The following is a 26,675-nucleotide window of genomic DNA, read 5'->3' on the forward strand; positions in this document are numbered from 1 at the left end:
ACTGCAGCTTGAATCGTCGAAGGATGCTTTAGAGTCTTAAGATTTACTTTAAAATCCTACAATAAATAAAACTCTTAAAGCGAAAGGGTGAGGGGTTGACCTTAATTATCCAACTGGAATCGTACAGTTGTGAGTATGAATATTGAGATAATATTAAAATTTGTATAGTTATCATACCTTTCTTTTATTTGTTCTTTGGGTGGTTTCTTCTTTTACTATAATGCATAAAATATAGTAAAGAATGCTATTACTTGTAAATGGAATTCCTTTTCTTATACTAGAGAGAGGTTTACACAGGAGAATTCCTTCTTTCGAAATCTCGCTTCCTCAATCTCGTTGTCTCCCTTTCAGGTTTTCTAAAAACGAAAAAAGGAAAAAAAAATGTAGGTACCAATTGAATTAGATAGAAAATCTTTATAATGCATCATTTTCCCTTATTTCTTTTAAGAATACCCAAAGGAAGAAGTAGAAACGATAGAGAAACTAAATATTATCTTTAGTTGCAAACAATTTCGAAAATTCTATAAAAATTTCACAATGTAATTTTTCAGAAACTATGAGCCTATAGTAAACAGATGATTTGTGCTAAAGATACGGCATAAGATGTAATTTTAAGAAATGCATCAATCAGTATTTAAATACATTTTTCTCGCTGAATTAATTTAACAATTGCATGTTATTAATTTTATTATAAAATGAGTACTTATATCACAATAAATAAAGAAAAATATCTAATTATTTTAAAAATATTTTTAGGATTTGCTGGAATTTTATATAATTTAGCACAGGGATAGATTGGCTCGGTATATTTTTTGTTTATTATTATTATTATTATTATTATTATTACTATGAGTCAGTAAATAACAATGTTATTGTTTTAAGAATTTTAAAGCTTTTTCTTGAAGAATTTCGCCCTGATAATTTTTCATATAATTGTGGAAATATTATTTTAAACGTCATAATTTATTTCTAAATTAACATAATTTTCTCGTTAAAAGATAATTAATTTTTACCCTAGCTTCTAATGATTAATTATTTCTGTATTGTTTCTGTAATAGCATAAATAGTACAGAGCTAACTTATGTAAGTTATTAGATTTTCTAACAAAGATAATTTTTCGACACTTAGAAACATGATATTAAAATTACTAATATTATAACATTCAAAAACTTATTAATAAAATTTTATGTTGTAGCTTTTAGTAATGATTATATTATGTAATGTAAAGAATGATAGATTTACAACCTCAACATAGTTATTGTAATAGCATTTTCGAGTCATGTATCCAACAGAGTTTGAATTTCACAAAGTATCGACGTTACAATTGTTGTGTCTCTTACAACAATTTACATTATTATATAAAGCAATTGTAATCTGATCAAAAATTTATACCATTATCGTTCTAGATTATTCAACTTACTGTCAACGAATTATATAACTTTGCAAAATTGTTTTAAAATCCATGCTTAATACAGACATTGACGTCGTTATTTTATCAACGGATTATTTAGTTGTATATTCTGTAAATAGAACAATGCCAGAAAAAATCGAGAATTTATTGCAAATTTAACATATTCAGCCAATAGTTCATTATTGACGTAGCAGAAGGGCTAATTTAACTTAAAATTTAGCATAATTTTTCTCTGAATTTTTAGGATAGGGCATGGCCAATTATTATTGCTATAGTGTGCTTCGAACAAATCTATGATTATCGCAATTATAACAATTGTTTAATGCATATTAATGACCTTTACTGCGGTCGATAGTACTTGAAAGTAAGAGTAAATGTCAAAAATGTATCCTATACAGTAATATTATTATTAAAGTAATAATATATCGAATATGTAATTGAAAAGTGCATTTGATCCTTTGAGAACTTGAGTAATTTTGTAGCACCGTTCAGTATTTTATTTTAGAAATTTATTTGAATAAATTGAAGGATTAAACAGTATTTTAAAACACATTCGAAAGTATCTTAACGATATTATTTTATTCTTGTTGACTCCACTATTGAACGTGTTACATTAGTAACATATCACAATAAAGCATGTTTATAAATCCACATTTCGTCTGTGTTAAATGGGAGCGTATTACACACGAATCGGACATTGCCGTCGTATTTGTAAGAGCACATTAATCATAGAGAAAGTAGAGATTTTAAACACATTTAATCTGCGTTAAATTAACAATTTTCTTCATTTAATCCACTTTCCTTTTATACGTTATAGTATCCATTTAGAAATGGCGTTTAATTCCGTAAAGAATGGTACTACCTAGGAACTAATGGAACGACATCCGGTAAGACAAGACATTAGTGTCCACCGACTTCCCAGGAGATCAAAAAAAGTAGATTTTAAGTTACTCAGTTCAACCTTCCTTTTCATTCCAGGGGGGATAATGTACTTCTACAAATTTCCGCTTCATCCGAGAGGGGGTGAGAGGAAAAAAAAAATATATATATATATATATAACAATATCCCAAGAGAGAAATTAAATTTTATTAAATTTAACTGCATCAAAAATTGAATTTTTATATTTATAAGTACAAAGTAAATATTCTACGTAAGTTTTAATGAAACAAATGCCCGATTACGAAGATAAATTTTGATTTTATTATGATAGTCTTTTGTTTATAAATAGGACTTATTATACTGGTGTAGTTTCGAATTTACAAAAGGAGGTAAACTTAGTCAAAAACAAGCAGTGTTAATTTGAAACAACACCAGTATAATAAGTCCTATTTAAAAACAAAGTCTACTTGGATAATATATAAACAAAATTGAAACATTTAATAACATAGAAGCGGAAAGAATTAACGATCGTTTATTTTTTAATCGGAAGTCATCATTACAACAAAATCTTCATAACTTATTTTGGTATCACCGTCGGTATCAGCTTCTCGTATCATCTCACTTATTTCTACTTCAGTAAACTTTTCACCCAAACTGGTCATTACTTTACGTAATTTTGCAGCGGTAATAAATCCATCTTTGTCAGTGTCGAATATCTGAAAAGCTTTCTGAATTTCCTCTTCGTTATCGGCATTTTTCGTTCTCTTCGTCATCAGTGTCAAAAATCCCGGAAAATTAAGACTCCCCTCTCCTCCCGGATTCAGTTCCTCCATCGCATCTTGCAGTTCGGATTCGGTCATGCTTTGACCGAGGAAGCGCATCAGTCGACCAAATTCTTTAATGGTCAACACCCCGTCTCCATCGTTGTCGAAACGTGAGAAATTACTTTTATATTCCGCAATTACTCCTTCTTCTTGCTCTTCCTTTAATTCCTCCATTTTTTTATATTCAAGTATGTTTTGTTTATCACGTCATTCTTTTCTAAATAATAATCGATAATTGTTTATATTTTTAACAATGACTGTAGTAAATCCGAAATTAATTAGGGGATTGTATATTATATACGCTGCATAAAAATCATTAAATTAAAATTAATTAGCGAGGATTTTCTTCATATATCCGTTAATTCCGCTAACAAAAAATAATAACCTAAGTATTGTCGTTCTTGCAGATGGCACAGATCATTTTTTTACTAACAAAACTTCTTCGAATTTTTTTTTAATTTCTGTTTTATAATTCATTTAAGATCAGTAAAAGAATTTTAAAAATAATATGCAAGAACCAAGAATATCCAATGTCACTTTGACTAATCAAATGTCAAAAACCATATTTCCATTTGTCATGTTACCATGGTGACCAAAAATAAAGACAAAAAGAAAGATGAGATACGAAGCACGTCACGTGATCGAATCGAAAGATTTTTCATTCTATCCAGCAAACTGTGCAGCAATATAATATCATTTCGAAGAGTTTTCAAACTTTTCTATAATGAATAATAAAATACGAAAAAAAAAAAACTGAACTACATATCGATAAAAGTACATCTTTACTTAATGCAAAACACTGCATTAAATTTCCATCAATGCATAATTTCATTCAATAATTGATATATAATTAATGCTATTTGGTATGAATAAGAAGTGGAAGGAAAAGGAGGAGGAGAAGAAGAAAGGTGTTAAATAAACGTATGTTGAATTTATCTCGCGAATCATACTAAAAATCAGAAATTACGACGTCTTAGCTAATACAGATAATAACAAGCAAACATTTATCAAACAGGAAAAAAACTGCATACCACTACCGGAGTGATGCGGAACTCTAATAACATTAATGCACCAATAGCAGCAGAGTAGAAAGACGAGGAAAGTGGAATTCAAGACAATCCGTTAATTGCAGTTAATACCAGCGAGGAGGGAAGCTGAAACCACAAATATATGCAGCATACGTATCGATTCAAACACCGAAAGTTGTGGTTTGTGCAATCGTATTCATTATTGCTTGGCATCTCTCTGCTGGTTTACGTTGAACTCTATTAATTTTGCTAAACAGTAATGGCACCGAATATCAGAATTGATAAGTCTTCTGATTTTAACGTCCAGGGAATTTCGATGCGGAATAATAATTATTAGACAGATCTAGCAAACTACTAAAACAAATTTTGATTTTTCAGAGATATTGAAATTGTAAAATTAGATATATTTATATATTTTTTCCACCTGAAATTCCTAGCTCTTTACTTCGAAAAATGACAGAAGAATAAAAAACTAAGATCGGTTTCAATTTGAAATTGATGATGGCAAATTTATTTTCGGCTACTGAAATACATTACGGGTATATACATGTAATATCTTTTTAATTTCAGTGAAAATGAAAAAGAAGCAGATGGTCTAGTGAAAGTAATGAAGTAACCGGCAGATTGAACATATAATATAGCCAACGAGAGATATTGGATTTGAGATAGAAAAGGAAAAAAATATTAGTAGAGATTACTGCTATCTTTATGAGCAGTGGTATAGGTATTTCAGAATAATTAGAGTTTCATGAAACTTATTGCCTCTTCAAATTGATAACTAAATTTATTTGAATTGGTTTCATTCCATATTAAATGTATATATGTGTGTGCCTAGTGTTTCCTAGATTGCATTAGGAGCAGCACTTTCTATCCGTACGGGCAGAATTTCACGATAAAACCATACATTTAAAAATATTTAAAAACTGTTTATACTTTATTAATATTTAAATTAATAATATATAAATAGGTAATGCGATTTGATAAAATTGAGAGAAAAGATTGTATATTTTGTAAAGAAAGCTTTAAAAAATCCTACTATTGTTTAACGCAGGGTTAGAAGTCAATGGAAGTTTGAGAGGGGTCAATATAACTTTGAAAATATAGAAAATGTGTTTTAAGATATTAAAAGTGTTACGCGCCTTTTAAAAATTATATATGAGGTCTAGTCGCATAGGAGAGTCGATTATAAAGAAGTTTTCTTAAAAGGGGTCGATAAATAAAACTTGGGAACCCCTGGTTTAACGAGATTGCATACCGCTCCTGGTTTATTATTAAATGTTTCTCGTTACTGAAACAGCTCGACAAATTGTCATTATTATTGATTAACACCCGATTTAGAATATTAATTTTTTGGCGTTTAAGATACATGTCTAGAGGTTGTATAGCATGTAACATAAAATCAATTTCTCCAATATTTAATTAATTACAAAATGATTTATTATATTAATAATTAATTTTATTGTATTCGGAACTACGATGCAATTAGTGATTAGGCTTACTTACAAGCTTTAAAACAACTTTAATTTAAAATATAGTCAGTCCGTTCGATTAAAAAACAAAATAAAAGCTTAATGATTCATTTATATGTTTTTTTTTCGCAAGTAAAAAATTTTAGATCTCACCTGGGAATACAGCAATTAAACTCATCCACTCAATTTTAATCCACTGCACGTTAAATTCTCCATTTTGAAGCTAGAAAAAAATTTATAATTTAGAAACGAAATGAAACAACAGTTTAGAAACTTAAAAATATAGAAACCTCGGAAGCTACAGTGATAATTGATCGAATGCTTCCCTTGTCACTAAAATACACTACTTCATACCGTTTGATTTATTTATTGTAAATTCGTTGTTCTAATGTTAGGAAAAAAAGTGCTTGAAATAAAATCAATATTAGCGAATAATCTTAATGATTTTTAAAGATCTTGAAATATAGAGTTGAAACTAAGTCCTTAAAGAAATTTCAGTAATTAATCTATGGTAATTATTAAGAGTTTTAAACAAATAAATTGATTTATTATTAGAGTAAACCTATAAATAAAATAATAAATTTAATTATTTTGTCTATTTATGTGTAATCTATTTACGTATATCTAGTATTTATTGTATACAGTTTAATTTATATATTAGAGTCAATTAAGTATATTTAAATAAATTTTAATATATGAATTTTGAATAAATTTTATATTAGAAATTATAAACAAATTCATAAATAAATATTTTTGATTGACAAAAAGAATAATAATTATTCAGGTGTGCAAAATAGAGTGTAAATTTCTCGGAAAAGTTGAAAGCGCTGCATTATTCTCCTTAGTTTGGAAAATTATGTTAAAATTTCTCCTAACCTGTCATCGAGTTCAATAGAAAATCTTCGTTAATTATGTTAAGTTAATTCGAATTATCACAACCGATTCCTTGTCTAATTTGTATTAAAGGTTAGAACAGTTCATATTACGTCTACAAGCCGCAATGACATAATTTATTTTGTTGTTTTCGCATAAATTAACGAGTTGAAACTCGTTAGTGAGTATTCAGACGAAAACAAGGCATAAATAACATTGAACGTATACAATAAAAATATATGTAACCTTCAGCCAACATTCAATGTGACCTGTGGGGCTTTTTAGTAAAACATGTCACCGAATGTCATTACACTAACGTCTCAATAGAGACGTTGGCCACATAATAAACCTTTAAACAAAATCTACAATGTTTTATCGAAAAGTTTAATCATCAGAATTTAATTCGATATTACGCATTCCTTTCATAATGACGTTAATCTCATTTCATTGCAGAGGAAAGTAACGAGAACCGAAAATCTCACATTCGAGACATCAACTCATTTTCCAACATGTAAGTCTCCATAGCAACGCAATTAAACACACCTGGATAGTCTTTTAATTACGTACATGTCGTCACAACCTCAACTCCGATTCTCATCCATCATAAAAGTTCGCTTTTATGTAATCGTCTCCTACTTGAAGATAATTTTATGCAAAAACAAGTAGCGAGTTGGAGATGTTTGTTTTCTTTTATTATTTCCCCGTATAGATGCTACCTTTTAGTCTAACTTAGTTAATAGAAATTTTAATTGCGTTNACAAGATATTTTAGCAATAAAACCAGAGTAATTTATCATGAGTAACCTTGGGAAGTTGAAATGCAAATTTTCTTTAACAAGGGGTTAAAAAAGTGATAGTTTTTTTTAAAAAAGTGCTAAAAATGGTTCTAAAAATATCTAACAGTAAAATTGTATTTTTTTGCACATAAAATTATACATAAAACATACAAAACTGAAAAAAATAATAAATTAAAATCAATTAGTCATTTTTGGAATCCAATACATCGGTTTCATAGTTTACAAACAGAAAAACATTGCACTTGTGAACACAGTCATTCTACAGGGTGATTCAAAAGTCACAAAAATTTTTTAAAATTAATAACACACAAACTATTAACAATAAGTGCAGTTTTCACAGAAATGCTTAGAAAGAAACAGGATTATTTTAGGTGTTTGAAAAATTTTAGTACCAAAATAGTTACATTTCTTGTCATAGATGGCACTGTAAAAAACTGAAATTATTTGTAAATTTGTTAAAGTAAAAATAAAAACATAAAAATGTTCTTAGTGTAAGCTCTAGTAACAACTTCACAAATTATGCAATCTTATCAAGTGCCATCTATGACAAAAAATGTAACTATTTTGGTACTAAAATTTTTATAATGGAAAAAAATTTTGTTTCTTTCTAAGCAATTCTGTGAAAACTGCATCATCTTATTGTAAATAGTTTGTGAGTTACTAATTTTTTAAAATTTCTATGACTTTTGAATCACCCTGTACATTCTCCCTGGTCAGCCAAAGACAACATAAGAAAAGTAAATCTTTGAACTGCAAAAACAATCTCTTAACATTGACAGACACAAGAGGAGGATATTTGATTTTCACCAAAAACTGTGGGTTTTGTGACTACAGAGACTTTTTTATTTGCTAATGTAGTTAACAATAATAACTTAATAATATTAAAAATTTCAGAAAATCATAAAAATATTTTAAATGACAAAAAAGTTCCATAGTTGACAAAGTACACACCTCAAAGTACACCTTTATTTAAAGACTACTGCTGGAATTAGAGTTTTTTTCCTCCTTGTAGTCAATTTGCATCAGAACTGACCACAATAATTTACATAATATAGCAAAAGTTAAAAAGCCAAGAATTTACAAGATCAGATTAAAGTACTATAAACTAAAAAACCACAAACTTCCTGACAACCCACACAAAAATACAAAGAAGTTTGTTCTCTAGTGCCATCATTATCATAGGTCAAAACATCAGTTATAGGTTTCTTATAGAGGGTGTTGGCACAGCATGTTCAGTAGGTATGTGGTTTATGTGGTAATTGGAATATGGTTAAGGAATGAAACATACTTTCCGGGTTGTATTTAATTAATATTTGTTTTTAGTTCATGGTACAGAACATAATCATTTTGTGATGTTATAAAGATAAAAAAGGAGTACTTGTTACCAAGAAGCTTAAAATTGGAGCAATAACATCATATAAAAAATGGGGTGGAAGGGGGCACAATGCCCATTCACTCCCAATACTACTGATAACCCTCTTCTCAGAATGACAGTGACATAGACTCTTCTCAAAGTCTATGTTACATTATACCTGAAATACAATTGCCACCATGCTTATTTGGTTTTTCAAAAACAAACAAACCAAATGGGCCTCAAGGGCCAATCATTTTCATGTATCATATTAAGAAAACCTTAGGCACCTTTATTAGAAAATATTATATAAAAAATAGAACTGTTTTAAAAAATTCAGTAGAGTTAGTAGAGGAAAACTATAACAGAAACTTAAAACATTGCAAGATGATAGTAATGGTAAAAAAGCCTCTTAGAGATAGTACACATTAGGTGTTTTGAAGCACACACGTTGGTAATGCACATTTTAAAGAACCAAGAAGTCTGCATAGGTATACACATGCAAACAGACATTGACAGATTTTGGTTAGAATGCGCATTGTGTGGGCATAAGCTGCACACTTTGAGATACATGCGCCGCCATTTTGTTATACAATCGATCATGTGCTTTCAGGTACAGTGGATGCATGTTGGCCAAAATGGAGAACGATCATTTCAATACTGATTTATTTATTGATGAAATCCAAAAGAGACCAGCCATCATCAAATGATTTTATAGACATTCTAAAATAATTTAAAAAGTTAGGTTCATATTGTCTTAGTTTTAGATACAATGTCACAAACATTCCATGCATCAGTCCATCTCGTAATATTGGGTGCACCCAAAATTCTCTTTGCCTCTGTCATTGTCTTTTATAGCGACGATAGAGGAGCCACACACAAGCAATCACTTCCACGTCCATTTCCAAACTGAACCAGTGCGCACACCCTATTAATGATCATTGAACACTGAGCTAAATGCGCAGTGTGTATGTTGCTAATGCGCATTTAACACAAGCCCAATGCTTAATGTGTACTAGCCCTTAGAGATCCCTCTCTCAAACTTGAAGCAATATACAGCTTGATACAAAACTTCCTTTATAATAAGATAGAAAGCAAACATTGAAATCATGTTACCTCCAAATTTCTTTGTACAATCATATATTCTTCCTATTTTAAGTTTGAAGGACACTACCACCAACACTCCTGAGATGATCCCAAAGTCTCCTCATTTACAAGATATCTAAAAGAAATTTGCCTTGCCTTTGTAGAAACTACTGTCTTTACCGAACACAAACATTATAATGGCGTACCAATATGTTGATAACATTTAAATCCTTTGGCAAAGTGAAAAAGTTTTAAAAAATATATGAAAGGATTCAAATCTCAATTCAGTAGATCATATACTAGAATTAGACCAAATTCATTCAAGTTACAAGCACATCCTTGATGTCAGTATGCACTTGAAAGGCAGATTAATACATTAGTATATGTTAAACCAACAGCAGTTCCCTATTACATAAATGCAACATCAAATGCTCTCTTTCCATGCAACATTACATTGTTAAAAGTTTAATGGACAGAGCACTAAACTTTTCATTAGAAAAACATCCTGAAGATGGAGTAAGATAGGGTAAAACAAACAGCTCAAGTCTCCTTATATATTGCCCCTTATCAATTTAGTAAAAAAAATATAAAAAGTTAGTTATATCAGCTACAAAACTATCATTCTGCAACAGCATTCATATATAAAAGTTAAGAGACTATATGCCTTTAGACCAGTGTTTTTCAACCTTTTTTATCTCAGAGCACACTAAAAACCATAATTAAAGTTCCGCAAAAAAATTTCCTTGGAATAAATGACGTGATTTAAAGTTGTGTTTGTAAACATTCTATCATGCCACTTAATCTAACTTTTTGTTTATTTTTGTGAATTAAGTAAAACAATATTGTTCTTTCTTAAAATAGCAGCAGGTTACAACAATAGCTATTTAAATTAACAATTTTCATTTACTTAAGAAAAGCAATTAACATTAAGTCTTAATTTGCATTTAAAAACGGCATGATAATTGCCATTATAAAGCTGCTCAACATCCTGTTATTTCTAAGTTAAATTAATTTGAACTAAATATGGACAATTATAGATACATTTTTGATTCATTTAAAAGATAATTTCATTTTAAATGAATTAACCCAGTGTTATGCGCATAAAATTTTACTTATCAATATATATTTTCTACTACATTATGTATACATTTATTCATTATAAAAATGAAAAACTTGTATAATCAATTTAAAGAGGTTTTAATTTTGAGGTGTACACTTATTGTTCTTTGGGCTTCTTTTGAAAATAATTTGTTTAATTAATTAATAACCTTCAAAAATTTTTGCAGCACACCTATGATCCACTTATGGCACACTGGTTTAAAATCACTGCTCTTAATAATAAAATAAAAGTCAAAGTTGTAACAGCTAGAAAGCTTTCCATTTTTAACTAAGGTACCAGTAAAAAGCAATAGGCAGACAGGTTTATTTAATCTCCATGATGTAACAAATCACAATGGAATGAAAACAATTGATAGATAGTATTATAAAATCTTTAAAAGAAAGACTGAAGGAGATTCTCAAAGATGGAAAAAAAAAAAAAAGAAGAAGAAGAAGAAGAAGAAGAAGAAGAAGAAAGTAAGCTTTTGCTATTATGGTAACAAAGCAACATTTGAGATTTTAATTATTTCCTTGAATTCTTTAACTTTCTTAATATATAAGAATATTTTCGAAGATTTTATTCTATTATTTTTATTACTCGCTCGTAAGATGAAAAATACAGTAAAATCTTTTAATTAAATTGCATTAACTTTTACAGTTGTAATTTATTAAATTAATAGTAACAAAAATATCATTTCGACAACTCGGATTTAACATATTTACCGTCGACGAAATTTTTATTTGTTTATGTAGATTAAATGTTAAATCTGTGCATAAATATTTAAACTATTGTTGGTTTTTTGCTTTGTTTTACGATGTTAACAGCTTATTTAATTTGAACAACGTGAAGTTAAATTAATAAAATATTTTTTTAAAAGTGAGAATTTTAGCAAATATCTATTTTTATTATTATAAAATACAGGCAAGACTACGTAGTTTTATAGGATCCGAAATTAAATTCTATTTTTAATACTATGAAATTTCTGAAAGAAGGGCCTGATGATCCCGTTGCTTACAAAATTGTCATTGCTAAAATTCTAATTATTTTTCTGTGTGTGTTTTATTCGTTTTAGAATTTAAATGAAAGGTGAATTAATAAAATAGTAAATAAAAATTGATGTTGAAGGTCAATCACGCCGTGCACCACACTACCTGAGTGGATAAAAGCACTAAACACTGTAGTACAGTAGAGCGTCGATTATCCGAATCAGTTGGGAACTGGGGTTGTTCGGAAGATCGAAGTTTCGGATAACCGATTATGCACGCAAAAATATATTAATTTATCCCATCTTGACATTTTTCTCTGTTGCGTGTCGCTTCGCGTTGAATTTTCGTCGATGTTAAGCCTAACGAAGACTATTGTATCGTTAAAAATTATTTTTTTATTTTATATGAACAAAATAAATATATTGAAAAATATAAAAACAATAAAAAATTATACTTCAGAAGTTAATTTAGTATCAAAAACGTAAAATATTTGAGTAGCCCNGTAAGCATCTTCGCATTGTAATAAATGATTTTCACTGTAAAATACTTGTCATCTTTGTCTCCACCACCACCACCAACACCAACTTACAAATGGATCCTAGACCATCACCAACACACGATTAACTGATTACCCCCTAAGAGTCAGCAAGCTTACAAATTTGACACAAAAAATCATTAAGTTTGTTATTTGAATTTTGTCTGTTATCGAGACAAAATTTTTGCAAAATGAAAGTTTGTTAACCGATTTGGTCGTTAACTGAGGTTCCACTGTATTAACTTGGGTTTTTTTTGTTTGCAAATAGTGGGACTCAGATTTGAGAAGTCTCTTAATTTTTACTTTGGAATTGATACTTAATCTAATCTCAACAAGTCCAAGTCAAAATATTGTGTGTATTAGTTAATAATCATAAAAGAAGAATTTATTTTTATTGATTTTTTTTTTCTGTACTTTTTGTTTATCCTTAATGATGATGATCAGTTTATCATTACATATACAATTCTAATCCAGTATTAGCTACTCAGAATATTAGTAGAATCATTGTTGTGTATTCCTAGATAGAATTCTGTTATAATGTAATTAAAAATTTCAAAATTATTGTGAATTAATAAATTATTAAGTTTGCACTTTTATTTTTGGTTTTAGAGTTCCTATTAATTTATAGTTATGAAGTCATAAATAAAGAATCAAGTATTTAAATAACGACTTTAATGCATTGATGCTTTGTTAAATATAAATGAAATAAATGTAAAATTGGTATTCACTAATTTTAAATTTTTGATAAATTTTCAGTCTGTAGTGGATGACTGGATTGAAGCATACAAACAAGACAGAGATACTGCATTACTAGATCTAATGCAATTTTTTATCCAGTGTGCTGGTTGTAAAGGTAGAATCACACCAAATATGCAAGCATCTATGGAACATGCTCAGATAATTCGAAAAATGACAGAAGAATTCGATGAGGTGAACACAATTCTTATAAAATAATTTTTCCACCTGAAATTCCTAGCTCTTTACTTCGAAAAATGACAGAAGAATAAAAAACTAAGATCGGTTTCAATTTGAAATTGATGATGGCAAATTTATTTTCGGCTACTGAAATACATTACGGGTATATACATGTAATATCTTTTTAATTTCAGTGAAAATGAAAAAGAAGCAGATGGTCTAGTGAAAGTAATGAAGTAACCGGCAGATTGAACATATAATATAGCCAACGAGAGATATTGGATTTGAGATAGAAAAGGAAAAAAATATTAGTAGAGATTACTGCTATCTTTATGAGCAGTGGTATAGGTATTTCAGAATAATTAGAGTTTCATGAAACTTATTGCCTCTTCAAATTGATAACTAAATTTATTTGAATTGGTTTCATTCCATATTAAATGTATATATGTGTGTGCCTAGTGTTTCCTAGATTGCATTAGGAGCAGCACTTTCTATCCGTACGGGCAGAATTTCACGATAAAACCATACATTTAAAAATATTTAAAAACTGTTTATACTTTATTAATATTTAAATTAATAATATATAAATAGGTAATGCGATTTGATAAAATTGAGAGAAAAGATTGTATATTTTGTAAAGAAAGCTTTAAAAAATCCTACTATTGTTTAACGCAGGGTTAGAAGTCAATGGAAGTTTGAGAGTGGTCAATATAACTTTGAAAATATAGAAAATGTGTTTTAAGATATTAAAAGTGTTACGCGCCTTTTAAAAATTATATATGAGGTCTAGTCGCATAGGAGAGTCGATTATAAAGAAGTTTTCTTAAAAGGGGTCGATAAATAAAACTTGGGAACCCCTGGTTTAACGAGATTGCATACCGCTCCTGGTTTATTATTAAATGTTTCTCGTTACTGAAACAGCTCGACAAATTGTCATTATTATTGATTAACACCCGATTTAGAATATTAATTTTTTGGCGTTTAAGATACATGTCTAGAGGTTGTATAGCATGTAACATAAAATCAATTTCTCCAATATTTAATTAATTACAAAATGATTTATTATATTAATAATTAATTTTATTGTATTCGGAACTACGATGCAATTAGTGATTAGGCTTACTTACAAGCTTTAAAACAACTTTAATTTAAAATATAGTCAGTCCGTTCGATTAAAAAACAAAATAAAAGCTTAATGATTCATTTAAATGTTTTTTTTCGCAAGTAAAAAATTTTAGATCTCACCTGGGAATACAGCAATTAAACTCATCCACTCAATTTTAATCCACTGCACGTTAAATTCTCCATTTTGAAGCTAGAAAAAAATTTATAATTTAGAAACGAAATGAAACAACAGTTTAGAAACTTAAAAATATAGAAACCTCGGAAGCTACAGTGATAATTGATCGAATGCTTCCCTTGTCACTAAAATACACTACTTCATACCGTTTGATTTATTTATTGTAAATTCGTTGTTCTAATGTTAGGAAAAAAAGTGCTTGAAATAAAATCAATATTAGCGAATAATCTTAATGATTTTTAAAGATCTTGAAATATAGAGTTGAAACTAAGTCCTTAAAGAAATTTCAGTAATTAATCTATGGTAATTATTAAGAGTTTTAAACAAATAAATTGATTTATTATTAGAGTAAACCTATAAATAAAATAATAAATTTAATTATTTTGTCTATTTATGTGTAATCTATTTACGTATATCTAGTATTTATTGTATACAGTTTAATTTATATATTAGAGTCAATTAAGTATATTTAAATAAATTTTAATATATGAATTTTGAATAAATTTTATATTAGAAATTATAAACAAATTCATAAATAAATATTTTTGATTGACAAAAAGAATAATAATTATTCAGGTGTGCAAAATAGAGTGTAAATTTCTCGTAAAAGTTGAAAGCGCTGCATTATTCTCCTTAGTTTGGAAAATTATGTTAAAATTTCTCCTAACCTGTCATCGAGTTCAATAGAAAATCTTCGTTAATTATGTTAAGTTAATTCGAATTATCACAACCGATTCCTTGTCTAATTTGTATTAAAGGTTAGAACAGTTCATATTACGTCTACAAGCCGCAATGACATAATTTATTTTGTTGTTTTCGCATAAATTAACGAGTTAAAACTCGTTAGTGAGTATTCAGACGAAAACAAGGCATAAATAACATTGAACGTATACAATAAAAATATATGTAACCTTCAGCCAACATTCAATGTGACCTGTGGGGCTTTTTAGTAAAACATGTCACCGAATGTCATTACACTAACGTCTCAATAGAGACGTTGGCCACATAATAAACCTTTAAACAAAATCTACAATGTTTTATCGAAAAGTTTAATCATCAGAATTTAATTCGATATTACGCATTCCTTTCATAATGACGTTAATCTCATCTCATTGCAGAGGAAAGTAACGAGAACCGAAAATCTCACATTCGAGACATCAACTCATTTTCCAACATGTAAGTCTCCATAGCAACGCAATTAAACACACCTGGATAGTCTTTTAATTACGTACATGTCGTCACAACCTCAACTCCGATTCTCATCCATCATAAAAGTTCGCTTTTATGTAATCGTCTCCTACTTGAAGATAATTTTATGCAAAAACAAGTAGCGAGTTGGAGATGTTTGTTTTCTTTTATTATTTCCCCGTATAGATGCTACCTTTTAGTCTAACTTAGTTAATAGAAATTTTAATTGCGTTTCATATAACAGAAATGTTAATCAGGGGGAATGCTTTTTATATAAATTAATGAATTAACATTCGGTAATTAAGTAACTTCTAAGTAGAATTAAAATTTATAAAAGCAGCCTAAATTCAATACGAATATCGAATATATTTAACTACGAATTGTATAAATGAAGAGGAAATGATTAAACAAATTAAAAGTAAAAGTGATAATATAATTAATCAGAAATATAAATAAAAATCTCTATTTATAGAAATTAAGTTAAAAATTTATAAGATTTCCTACTTGGTCAACAGATGTGACATGAATTACATTGTAAATATTCTGTTATTTTGTAATATTAGCAATAGTAAGTTATATATAGTGAACCCTTCTATTGAAACAGTATATAGTATTTTTTGTAATTTTCAATACTGTATATAATTTGTGACATATAATGTAAAATATATTTCAAAATGTCACAAATTGAAGATTAGATACAAATAAAAATTCGACTTCGCTTATATTAATTATGTACATGTTGTTGTGAAGATTGTGTGAAGACATCAAATTTTTATTTATATATGGTCTTCAATTTCTGGTCATATATATATACACAGTAAAACCTCTCTAAAACGGAAACCTGCCAAACTGGAAAAAATATTAGGTAACGTGGAATCCGGCTTTCACAGGTTTTACAGTATATATAAGTAATATTATATAAACAGTATATAGTGAACCCATTAATGAAATTGTATCACGTGGCATATTGTTCTAGTTTGTCCATCATTACCGTGTAAACCATTACGAAATCATATATTACCCAATTACTTAGTTCAACACCTCATTTGATATAAACGTGAATCAGAGATAAATCTAAAAGAAACACATAACACACATACGCGATGCTATCTAAGAAAATCTCCAGGCCAATATATAACACCTATCAAGTTTCCTTATAGCTGTAGACAACTTTAGCTTCCCTTTTTTTTTTTTTACTTTTTTTTCTTCTACCAGGTAAGATCTAAAAATTGATTTGTCGTCTGAAACACGTTATTAACAGACAAATCGATTGAGGTAATACATCGCCATTTGCAACGGCGCATGCGCTTATCTATTATATATACGTAACTTCGAAATCTCGTCAGTTGTAAAATCTCGCGTTGTCGTGCGAGATTTCGAATTTCGGAAGCAGACGATAAAATTCCGAATTGGGATTTTTACCAAGTTTTTTCAGAAATACCTGAGAAATTCGATGAGATTTATTTTACAAATCAATCTTACCACCATCTGTCAGGCAATTTTGACCACACCCTACTTATTATCGATTAAGTTTCGATCAAATTTCCTTTTTTTTTCCTCTTCCAGACGAGAGATTATATCCAATACTCGAACTCAGATTAAACTCCGGAAATGAACAGTAGAGGTCGCGTCTCGAATTTATTAATTACATTTATTTTATTTTTGTTAATTTTCAACTAAATTTTAACTAAATTAATAAATATAATTACGTATGGTTAATAACCTGTATATTATAGAAAGTATTAATTAATGGAAAAAGTCAAAGAATGTTATTTATTAATATGAATGGTATCGCTGTTATTGAAATCTAAATCGTTCTTATAACGGATATATGTATATAATTTCATTTATCGAAGTAATTATTAGTTACTTAATGTAAAGTAAGAATTGGAAATTTTATACTGTGCATGTAATATTCATCGAAAATTTTCCTTTATGTAAAAAAATATAAACTTTCCGTTATTATCGGAAATGACGATATAATGATGGAGTTTCTACAATTTATTTTTAGAAACGTTTATTTAAGTAAGTGGAAAACATTTCGATAATAATTTCGTTTATTAAGATATTATTATCAAACTATAAAAAGCTTTGAAGTAAAAATAAAAAAATGTAAATGTAGAAAACAAATTTAAGTTTTCAACGAAAGAGGGCGCTTTGTAAGATTTAATATACAGTATATATATATTTTTTAAATTTAAAATTAGTATTTTGAATTTTATGTAAATTTTCTTAAAATTTAATATTATTTAATATAAAAAAATACTACTCAGGTAAGTAAGATTTAAAGCGTATAATTATATTTTATTTTTATAAAGAATATTTTCGGTAAACATTCTAATTGACCTTAACCAGGAATCCATCTCAATTTACTTCAAGATTTATTTTTTTTTCTTAGTGGAAGCCATGCGTAATTTCTTATCTTTTGATTTAAAATGCAGTTTTAACTCGATTCGCCAATTAACTTTGCTTTTTAATTAGTCTTTAATTAAAAGATTCTTCTCTATTTTTCTTGACTTGACTAGAGATAAAAATAATAGGGTAAAATATTCGTAAACATTCTTCCATATTGAAAAAGTTAAAGAATTCTAAGAAATAATTAAATCATAGGCATAAAGTTTATTGTGGCATAACATTTTCAGATTAATTTTTTTAATATATTTTTACTATAACATTTTTCTTGCCCTTCCTAGTTGTATGGCGGCTTACACGAATAATCTTGTAATGTCAAATTAAAAAATAAACTCTGGTTTTATTAATACAGTAATATGAAAATAATAGCGAAATTCGCTTTATTTTTAGTAAAAATTAATATTAATATTAGAAAACACTAAGTCAATAATGAAAACTTACTTCACAAGGTGACTGCAGCATCTTTGTAACATCTTTGTTTTATATTATTTAAATTATATTCTGCTTGTGAAATTTAATTTATTATTATTTTTTTCGTTTCTTCTTATTATAATTTAATTTTTCAAAAATAAAAAATAAAACAATACGGCGGAATACACTTTTGGAAGATGAAAGAAGCTTAAAATTTGATCGAAATGGTCTTGTAATGATAAACTGTAATATAATGCCGCTCTTCTTTGATCTTATATATATCATAAAAAATTAACGAATAAATGGATTTCCATTAATTGACGAAAAAAAAAATGCTTTTCGATTATCTTGGGACTCCGAAAATTACCACTTTTACCTTCCATTTTTTTTATCTTCTTCTGTTAAATCGATCGCTATTTCTCTATCCGTTTAAATTCTTCTTTACTCAAATTATATATATATATATATTTTACAACATATATATATATATATAAACCATTACGAAATCATATATTACCCAATTACTTAGTTCAACACCTCATTTGATATAAACGTGAATCAGAGATAAATCTAAAAGAAACACATAACACACATACGCGATGCTATCTAAGAAAATCTCCAGGCCAATATATAACACCTATCAAGTTTCCTTATAGCTGTAGACAACTTTAGCTTCCCTTTTTTTTTTTTTACTTTTTTTTCTTCTACCAGGTAAGATCTAAAAATTGATTTGTCGTCTGAAACACGTTATTAACAGACAAATCGATTGAGGTAATACATCGCCATTTGCAACGGCGCATGCGCTTATCTATTATATATACGTAACTTCGAAATCTCGTCAGTTGTAAAATCTCGCGTTGTCGTGCGAGATTTCGAATTTCGGAAGCAGACGATAAAATTCCGAATTGGGATTTTTACCAAGTTTTTTCAGAAATACCTGAGAAATTCGATGAGATTTATTTTACAAATCAATCTTACCACCATCTGTCAGGCAATTTTGACCACACCCTACTTATTATCGATTAAGTTTCGATCAAATTTCCTTTTTTTTTCCTCTTCCAGACGAGAGATTATATCCAATACTCGAACTCAGATTAAACTCCGGAAATGAACAGTAGAGGTCGCGTCTCGAATTTATTAATTACATTTATTTTATTTTTGTTAATTTTCAACTAAATTTTAACTAAATTAATAAATATAATTACGTATGGTTAATAACCTGTATATTATAGAAAGTATTAATTAATGGAAAAAGTCAAAGAATGTTATTTATTAATATGAATGGTATCGCTGTTATTGAAATCTAAATCGTTCTTATAACGGATATATGTATATAATTTCATTTATCGAAGTAATTATTAGTTACTTAATGTAAAGTAAGAATTGGAAATTTTATACTGTGCATGTAATATTCATCGAAAATTTTCCTTTATGTAAAAAAATATAAACTTTCCGTTATTATCGGAAATGACGATATAATGATGGAGTTTCTACAATTTATTTTTAGAAACGTTTATTTAAGTAAGTGGAAAACATTTCGATAATAATTTCGTTTATTAAGATATTATTATCAAACTATAAAAAGCTTTGAAGTAAAAATAAAAAAATGTAAATGTAGAAAACAAATTTAAGTTTTCAACGAAAGAGGGCGCTTTGTAAGATTTAATATACAGTATATATATATTTTTTAAATTTAAAATTAGTATTTTGAATTTTATGTAAATTTTCTTAAAATTTAATATTATTTAATATAAAAAAATACTACTCAGGTAAGTAAGATTTAAAGCGTATAATTATATTTTATTTTTATAAAGAATATTTTCGGTAAACATTCTAATTGACCTTAACCAGNCGAACAAAATAAATATATTGAAAAATATAAAAACAATAAAAAATTATACTTCAGAAGTTAATTTAGTATCAAAAACGTAAAATATTTGAGTAGCCCAAGACATAGCCAAAGATTACAGCGCCACAGCACTGGCGAAAATTTAAATTTGCCCACTGGAATTCTTTCGGATGATTGACTTTCGGACAATCGACGCTCTACTGTACTAGGTTGCGGGTTTGAGCCTGATCAACGATGTGCCACCTGACGCTTTCGGGTTTTGTTTCACGTGTCTAATAGCTAAATATGGGCTACTTTTCTCATAGAAACCCTTAATTTTAAAGGGTTTTCATCATATCATAAAATGTGGTTTCGATAAACTTCCTTAAAACCTGGAAAACCTTCGATAGAAAACATAACTTCGAAGGGTTTTCATTGCGTCACAAAATGAGACCTTCAAAAAATCCGGGAGGCCTTTCTATAAGGAAACTAGCTCCTATTTAAGTGAGGTAGTCCCTATGAGGAAACTTCTCCCTTGGCAGATTGTCCTTTCGCGTGTTGTATTGCTGTATTCCCAAATAACCAACTCCCGATGTGACTTTTCTTGTGGTGAGCGATGAGAAAAAATTATAAATACACTTTTTGTATTCAAGAGCGCTTCCCCTCTTGTGTTTGCGAATTTTAATTTGTGATAATTAAATGGCCCAGTTTACGATGTAAAACTAATGTTTACTACAATAAATTTTTCGTATTTATATAAGTACAAGCTACTAGAATTAGATCGATATTAAGCTTTACTAACTAGCGTTAACTTCAATATATAGAGTTGGGAAGTCTCTCTTAACTGTAAGAAAACAGACATGTAACCTGATCTTCAGAAAAGGACATAAAATAATTTACTAGATGCTTTAAATTGGATGAAACTGTTTATCCTAGCAAAATTGACTTTAGGAATTTGTTTACATATCACACATCAAGCTAGGAAATTAGGCGTAAACGTTCCTAATTGCATTTTTGTTATAGCAGTCATTATCCAGTGCCATTTTCCAGCTGCAAAGATGTTTTTATAATGATAGCGCAAAAATCGATTGCTACTTACAAAACTAGTCGATTTGCAACTTGGATAAGTACTTTATTAAGAAATTTTTATATAAAACACATATATAATATTATTTTGTTTTACAGTTTATCAATATATCTAAATTACTCGTTAATTAAAATTAATTGGAGCTTCGATATTACGCTTCTAGATGATAAAAAGAGAAATTGCAGTATTTGTTTAAACGCTATAAAATTAAAGAATATTGAGTTTTAAATAAACTTTTACGTTCGGACTTTGTTACTTAATTACATTTATAAATGATAAATTATTAAAATATTCGTAGTAAGTAATTATAATGAGTGAAATATTGTAAAAACTTTAATAAAATATGGATAAGTTCAGGGCCGGATTTGGGCATTAGCTAAACAAACCGCAATTTAAGGCCTGGATCTATGGGTTGAGGCCTCGCAGTTTTACATGTTTTTACAGTTTTATATAAAATCATTTAAAATTATCTAAGACTGGACATAGACTCGTTGTAGTTCTAAGTTATAATATTTAATAGGCCCTTTCCCTATTATATGGAAGGGAAGGGCTTATCATAGAAAGGGCATGTCATGATTTAAAGTATTTTTTATAAATTTTAATATTTTGTTATAAAATTTACTTCATTTCTTTTAAAATATATATTGAGGTTCGTTTGAGGAATTGAACCTTGCTATTGCAACCTGTTATTACACTTTTTCTACTTGTTACATTGATTTATTCTGCAAGTATGTAAAAAAATAAAAAAAAACACATCATATTACACGGAAATCTTCATCGATTTCCTATTGAAAAATAAATCTGTATAAAGTTTATATTCGAAGCATGTTAAAAATATTAAAATGTTACTTGTTGGTTATCCATCAAAATCACGAATATATTTATTCCTTATATCTGAAATTATATATAATTCCTTTGTCTTCAGTACGATGCGAGTTCCTGCTAATTCTTTGATGTATTCCATTAACACAAGGGATTTTATTTCTTATATATATATTATGAAGAATCTCTTTAATTATTCAACGGAGAATGTCTTTTTTAAGACATTTTTACATTAGCAGAAAGTTTTTCTCTTCTGTTTGTAGCAGAAGACAAAACATCTCAAGATTTAATATGAAAACTTAATTTATTATAAGGATATGAAAGGCTCCTTTTATACGAAAGAGCCCCGTAAGACTCTTTTAACAGGATCACTAAAGACAAACGTGCAGATGGCGCAGATGGCGCTGCAAGAAGCAGATGGCACAACAGTTTTTTAGCAGCGCCACCAACTTACTTTAGAATATAATACAAATTTATAAGCATTTTGTAAACTAAATTAATATAATTTTATTTTATTTTTTCGTATAAATAAAAATAATTTTAATTTTATTTCTTCGTGAATATCAAAAGTTAGCAGTACAGTAAAATACAAGAAAAAAACGGTATTAATTATTTCTTACGTAAAAGTTTAAAAAAACTTCTTTTTATAAATAAATAAAACAGCAATTAAGATCTAAATTAACGTTTAATCAGTGTAGAAAAATCTCTTTTTTAACTTTTAATCTAATTATCATGAATTCTGTGGTATAATAATGTCGCTTACTATCTTATTCAATGGCAAGACCTCCGAAGTATCTATTGGCAAGTTGTTGAATTAATTAAACGTGTTATCGATCTAAGCTTAACATTAATCGAATCCGAATGCAACCCTTTTCTCCTTATGCTATTGATCATAAAGAAATGTCTTACCTGTCGTTTAAGAAAAACTAAAGTTAGTCAACTGCTGGAAAGTAAATGCTGTCGACAAGCGGAACAGCGAGTGATTGATCGACAGGAAGTTGAAATCGGTACTGGTCGATTTTCTTTCGTAGAAAAAGCAAATCCTTTATTTTTTCCATCTAAACTAAAATTTACATCTATGGAGAGTGACATAATTTGCTTTGCTTGCCACTCAGTTTCTCAGTTAAAATGGTGCTCATCCATTTTCAAGAGTAGTATTGATGTACACTCGTTCTATATAAAGTTTATTCTACTACCTTAACTACTTAATTTAGTAATAAATAATTCTTTCATAAAGCTGCTTATCATCAGAAGAATATTAAAGATTTTAACAGAAACGGCTTAGAATTTTATCTAAGATAAAAAAGTGATTTCTGTTCGTGTCAGCATCTAAGATAATCCCATGTCTTAGAGGTTGCTAACTATATCTGAGAGAATTTTCTGACTCTTCTTCTGTTAATTGTATCCATACAAATGGATAAACTACCCCATTGCTTAAAATTGGAACGTGATCAAAAATTCGAGGGGTCAAAATCTCATTAGATTAAAATTTAGAATGCTATAAAATTAATGGTTATCGAGTGGTGCAAACTTCCGTCTGTTTGTTATAATGACCATGTCGCAATGTTGCCAAAACTTAATGTTATTGGGCTGCAATTTTCAAACTATAGATTGGGCTATAGTGATTTACACTGTAGTCCGTCCGTCCGACCGTCCGTTGTTCGTTAATCTCGAGTCGAAAACGGTGTATATATTAAAATCGAGACCAGGTATGGAAAGCTTATTTCTAAATTAAGATGTGGTTAAAATTTGCAGTCGGCCATTGTAACGACATCACAATAAGCAATTGTTCGTTCTATTTTTAATTTTGTAGGAATTATAACAGTTTGTAACACTTTTAAATTACAAACACATTGTTTTAATTATTGTGAAAATTTGTTTTATATTGTTCTTTTCAATTTATTGAGTACAAGTCAAAAATGGCAGGTGATGAAAGAAATAAAATTGTCATTTTTATGCTAGACCATAGTATATAAACATTTATTTTGTTAAATATAAGTTAATCAATTATCCGTTAATATTTTAAGGATTCTTCTAAGAAAAATTTCAATCCGGACATGGTTGAGGTAGAAACGTTTCACCAATAAAAAAGGTTGCGTAGAGCAGTGGAGCGTTATAGCTTCATTGGGTTCAGGCAAATTTAAATTAAGAAGCCCTGTGTACAGTGTTGACTTTCGACATTTTTCTTATATTTTGGAAATTTTATCTAATAAAAGATTGGTTTGGTATGGGGAGGCTCTGGGCAATTGCTCTTTTTGCCCATAGGATAACGCGCCGCTGACGTAGAGCTATAGATGTACAGACATAGAATTGATTAGTAAATAATATATAATATATAATCAATTATTGTAGAGCAAACTTTATTTATTTTTCACAAAGAAGAGAAATACAGTTTAATATGTCTTATGTTGTTTTTCTCTTCAGTTTGTCTTTCATAGAAATAACCCTGTCTTCTTCGGTTATGATGGTCTGTTAAATTTAAAGAACTTAAGCAATGTAAAGAATTTATGGAAGAATACACGTATATTTATTTTTATACAGAATAAATAAATAAGCTAATGTTCTATGCTCTGTTAGAACAGGCGCTACATTAGTTTAATCTAGAAATAACAAGAGAAGAAGAAATATGGTTTTAATCCTATTTCTTTTATGTCATATATTTTTCTTATAATCCATCTCAGTCAATTTTCTTATCTCTTTATCCTTTGTTCATTTTGTTATCGTTGTTCACGTATTCCCACAAACCATATCTTATTTCCTATACGCCAGTTTTCCATAAGATATTCCGTCCTTCTATCAATTTCTATGCTAATAGAATATTTTGAATGTTAAGAAGCCATATGCCTTTGGATTGTAAGTCGACTTGGTAACAGAATAACACTATAGTTAATATGTAAATACGAAGAGGACAAGTTTTACTTAGTCGATTATTTAAATTTTATGATATTTTTCTCCGTATTCTTCACTTGGAGTAAGCATCTTTCTTTATCTTTCAGATTTTAAGCCAGAGAAATGTCAGATGACAACGAATATCACATCCGTTTGGTGACACTTGGAGGCGGTGGCGTGGGAAAAACTTCGATCGTCAAGCGCTTTCTATATAACACCTATTGTGAACGTCATAAACCGACGGTAGAAGATTTCCACAATCGAAAATTCGAGTTTTCTGGAATCACCCTCAAAGTGGACTTCGTAGATACCGCAGGGGATCTACAATTCCCTGCTATGAGGCGGTTATCCATAGCCAATGCTCAAGCTGTATTACTGATATACTCAATCGAAGATCCTTCCTCTTTTGACATGATGAAGCAATGTTTCGAAGAAGTAAGAGAACAGAAGCCGGATTACCAAGAAATTCCGATCATGGTGGTTGGAAATAAGTTAGATTTGGAAGAAAAAAGGAGAATTAAAAAAGAGGACGTGGCCGAATGGATGTTTTGCGAACTCCCGCGCATTCGAGCAAAGTTGATGGAATGTTCCGCAAAAGATAATGTCAACATTCGAGAGATATTCAAGTCGTTCCTTCAACTTTCTAAAATCCCGTTATCTGCAGATACGACTAGTTTGAGAAGGAGATCGAGCGCCCACGTTACTGTAGGGAGGCAAGCAAGATTCAATGCTAGTTTGAGCCCTCAGAGAGAGCAAGCTGCTTCAGAGGAGCCCACTGTTTCGTCACCAAAGATCAAACCGAGAAGCAGAAGCTTGATAAGAAGAACCAGCAGGAAGATAGCAAAATTAAAAGAAGGTGTAGGGGGATCGAGTCACGGAAGTTCAACCGAAGAAGATTGTTCGATCTCGTGATAATCTTTGTTTAAACAACGATTTAAAAAAAATTGCCTGTTATGTTAATTTATTCATAAATGTCCTCGTGGTGACCGTTTCAACGCCTGGTAGAGCAGCAAAACACCCGTTTAAGGTTATAAAAAAAAAGTCGAAATTGACAATTCAATTTCGGTTTTGCACAGTTATTATTATTATTATTATTTTTCATTATTTTAAATTATTATCGCTTTTCCTGCAATAGAAGCTAAATCCTGTATAAATCAGCGAAAGTCAAACCGTTAAGTGGAAGTATTTCAGTAGTAATTGACCGAATTTCTATATTTTGGGACCAATCCAATACCCCAAAAACACAGCTAAAAATATAAGGGGACCATAGATTATAAGCCTTATATCCGGAAACATATCAGGCTGAACGAAAAAAAATAAAGAAATAAATATATAACTTCTTCAAAATTCGAGATGAGGACCAATACTCTCTCTCTCTCTACCTGGCGATAGAAGACGGTGCACATTTGCGTTGTGACGTGTAAAATTGCCTTGTAACTTCTATCGATTTATTCAATGAGAAAATAAATAATTGTTTCGATGTCT

The 26,675-nt window shown here is 29.0% G+C and overlaps 2 protein-coding genes across 2 annotated transcripts; one reads left to right on the forward strand and one right to left on the reverse strand.

Annotated features, from left to right (window-relative positions):
- On the forward strand, positions 1-26,675 carry LOC111623182 (ras-related protein Rap-1b-like). The gene is made up of 2 exons (XM_023365667.1): positions 1-129; positions 25,298-26,675. The coding sequence occupies exon 2, from the start codon at positions 25,314-25,316 to the stop codon at positions 26,100-26,102; it is 789 nt and encodes a 262-aa protein (XP_023221435.1). The 5' UTR covers positions 1-129; positions 25,298-25,313; the 3' UTR covers positions 26,103-26,675.
- On the reverse strand, positions 2,831-3,289 carry LOC111623219 (calmodulin-like). The gene has a single exon (XM_023365717.1). The coding sequence runs from the start codon at positions 3,287-3,289 to the stop codon at positions 2,831-2,833; it is 459 nt and encodes a 152-aa protein (XP_023221485.1).

Source organism: Centruroides sculpturatus, unplaced genomic scaffold, assembly GCF_000671375.1.
Source record: "Centruroides sculpturatus isolate CEXI.00-Female unplaced genomic scaffold, Cexi_2.0 scaffold8, whole genome shotgun sequence".
Lineage (NCBI taxonomy): Eukaryota > Metazoa > Arthropoda > Arachnida > Scorpiones > Buthidae > Centruroides > Centruroides sculpturatus.

Bases quoted from the DNA above. Each gene is read 5' to 3' on its own strand.
- LOC111623219 (XM_023365717.1), bottom strand. From the start codon at position 3,289: ATGGAGGAATTAAAGGAAGAGCAAGAAGAAGGAGTAATTGCGGAATAT.
- LOC111623182 (XM_023365667.1), top strand. From the start codon at position 25,314: ATGTCAGATGACAACGAATATCACATCCGTTTGGTGACACTTGGAGGC.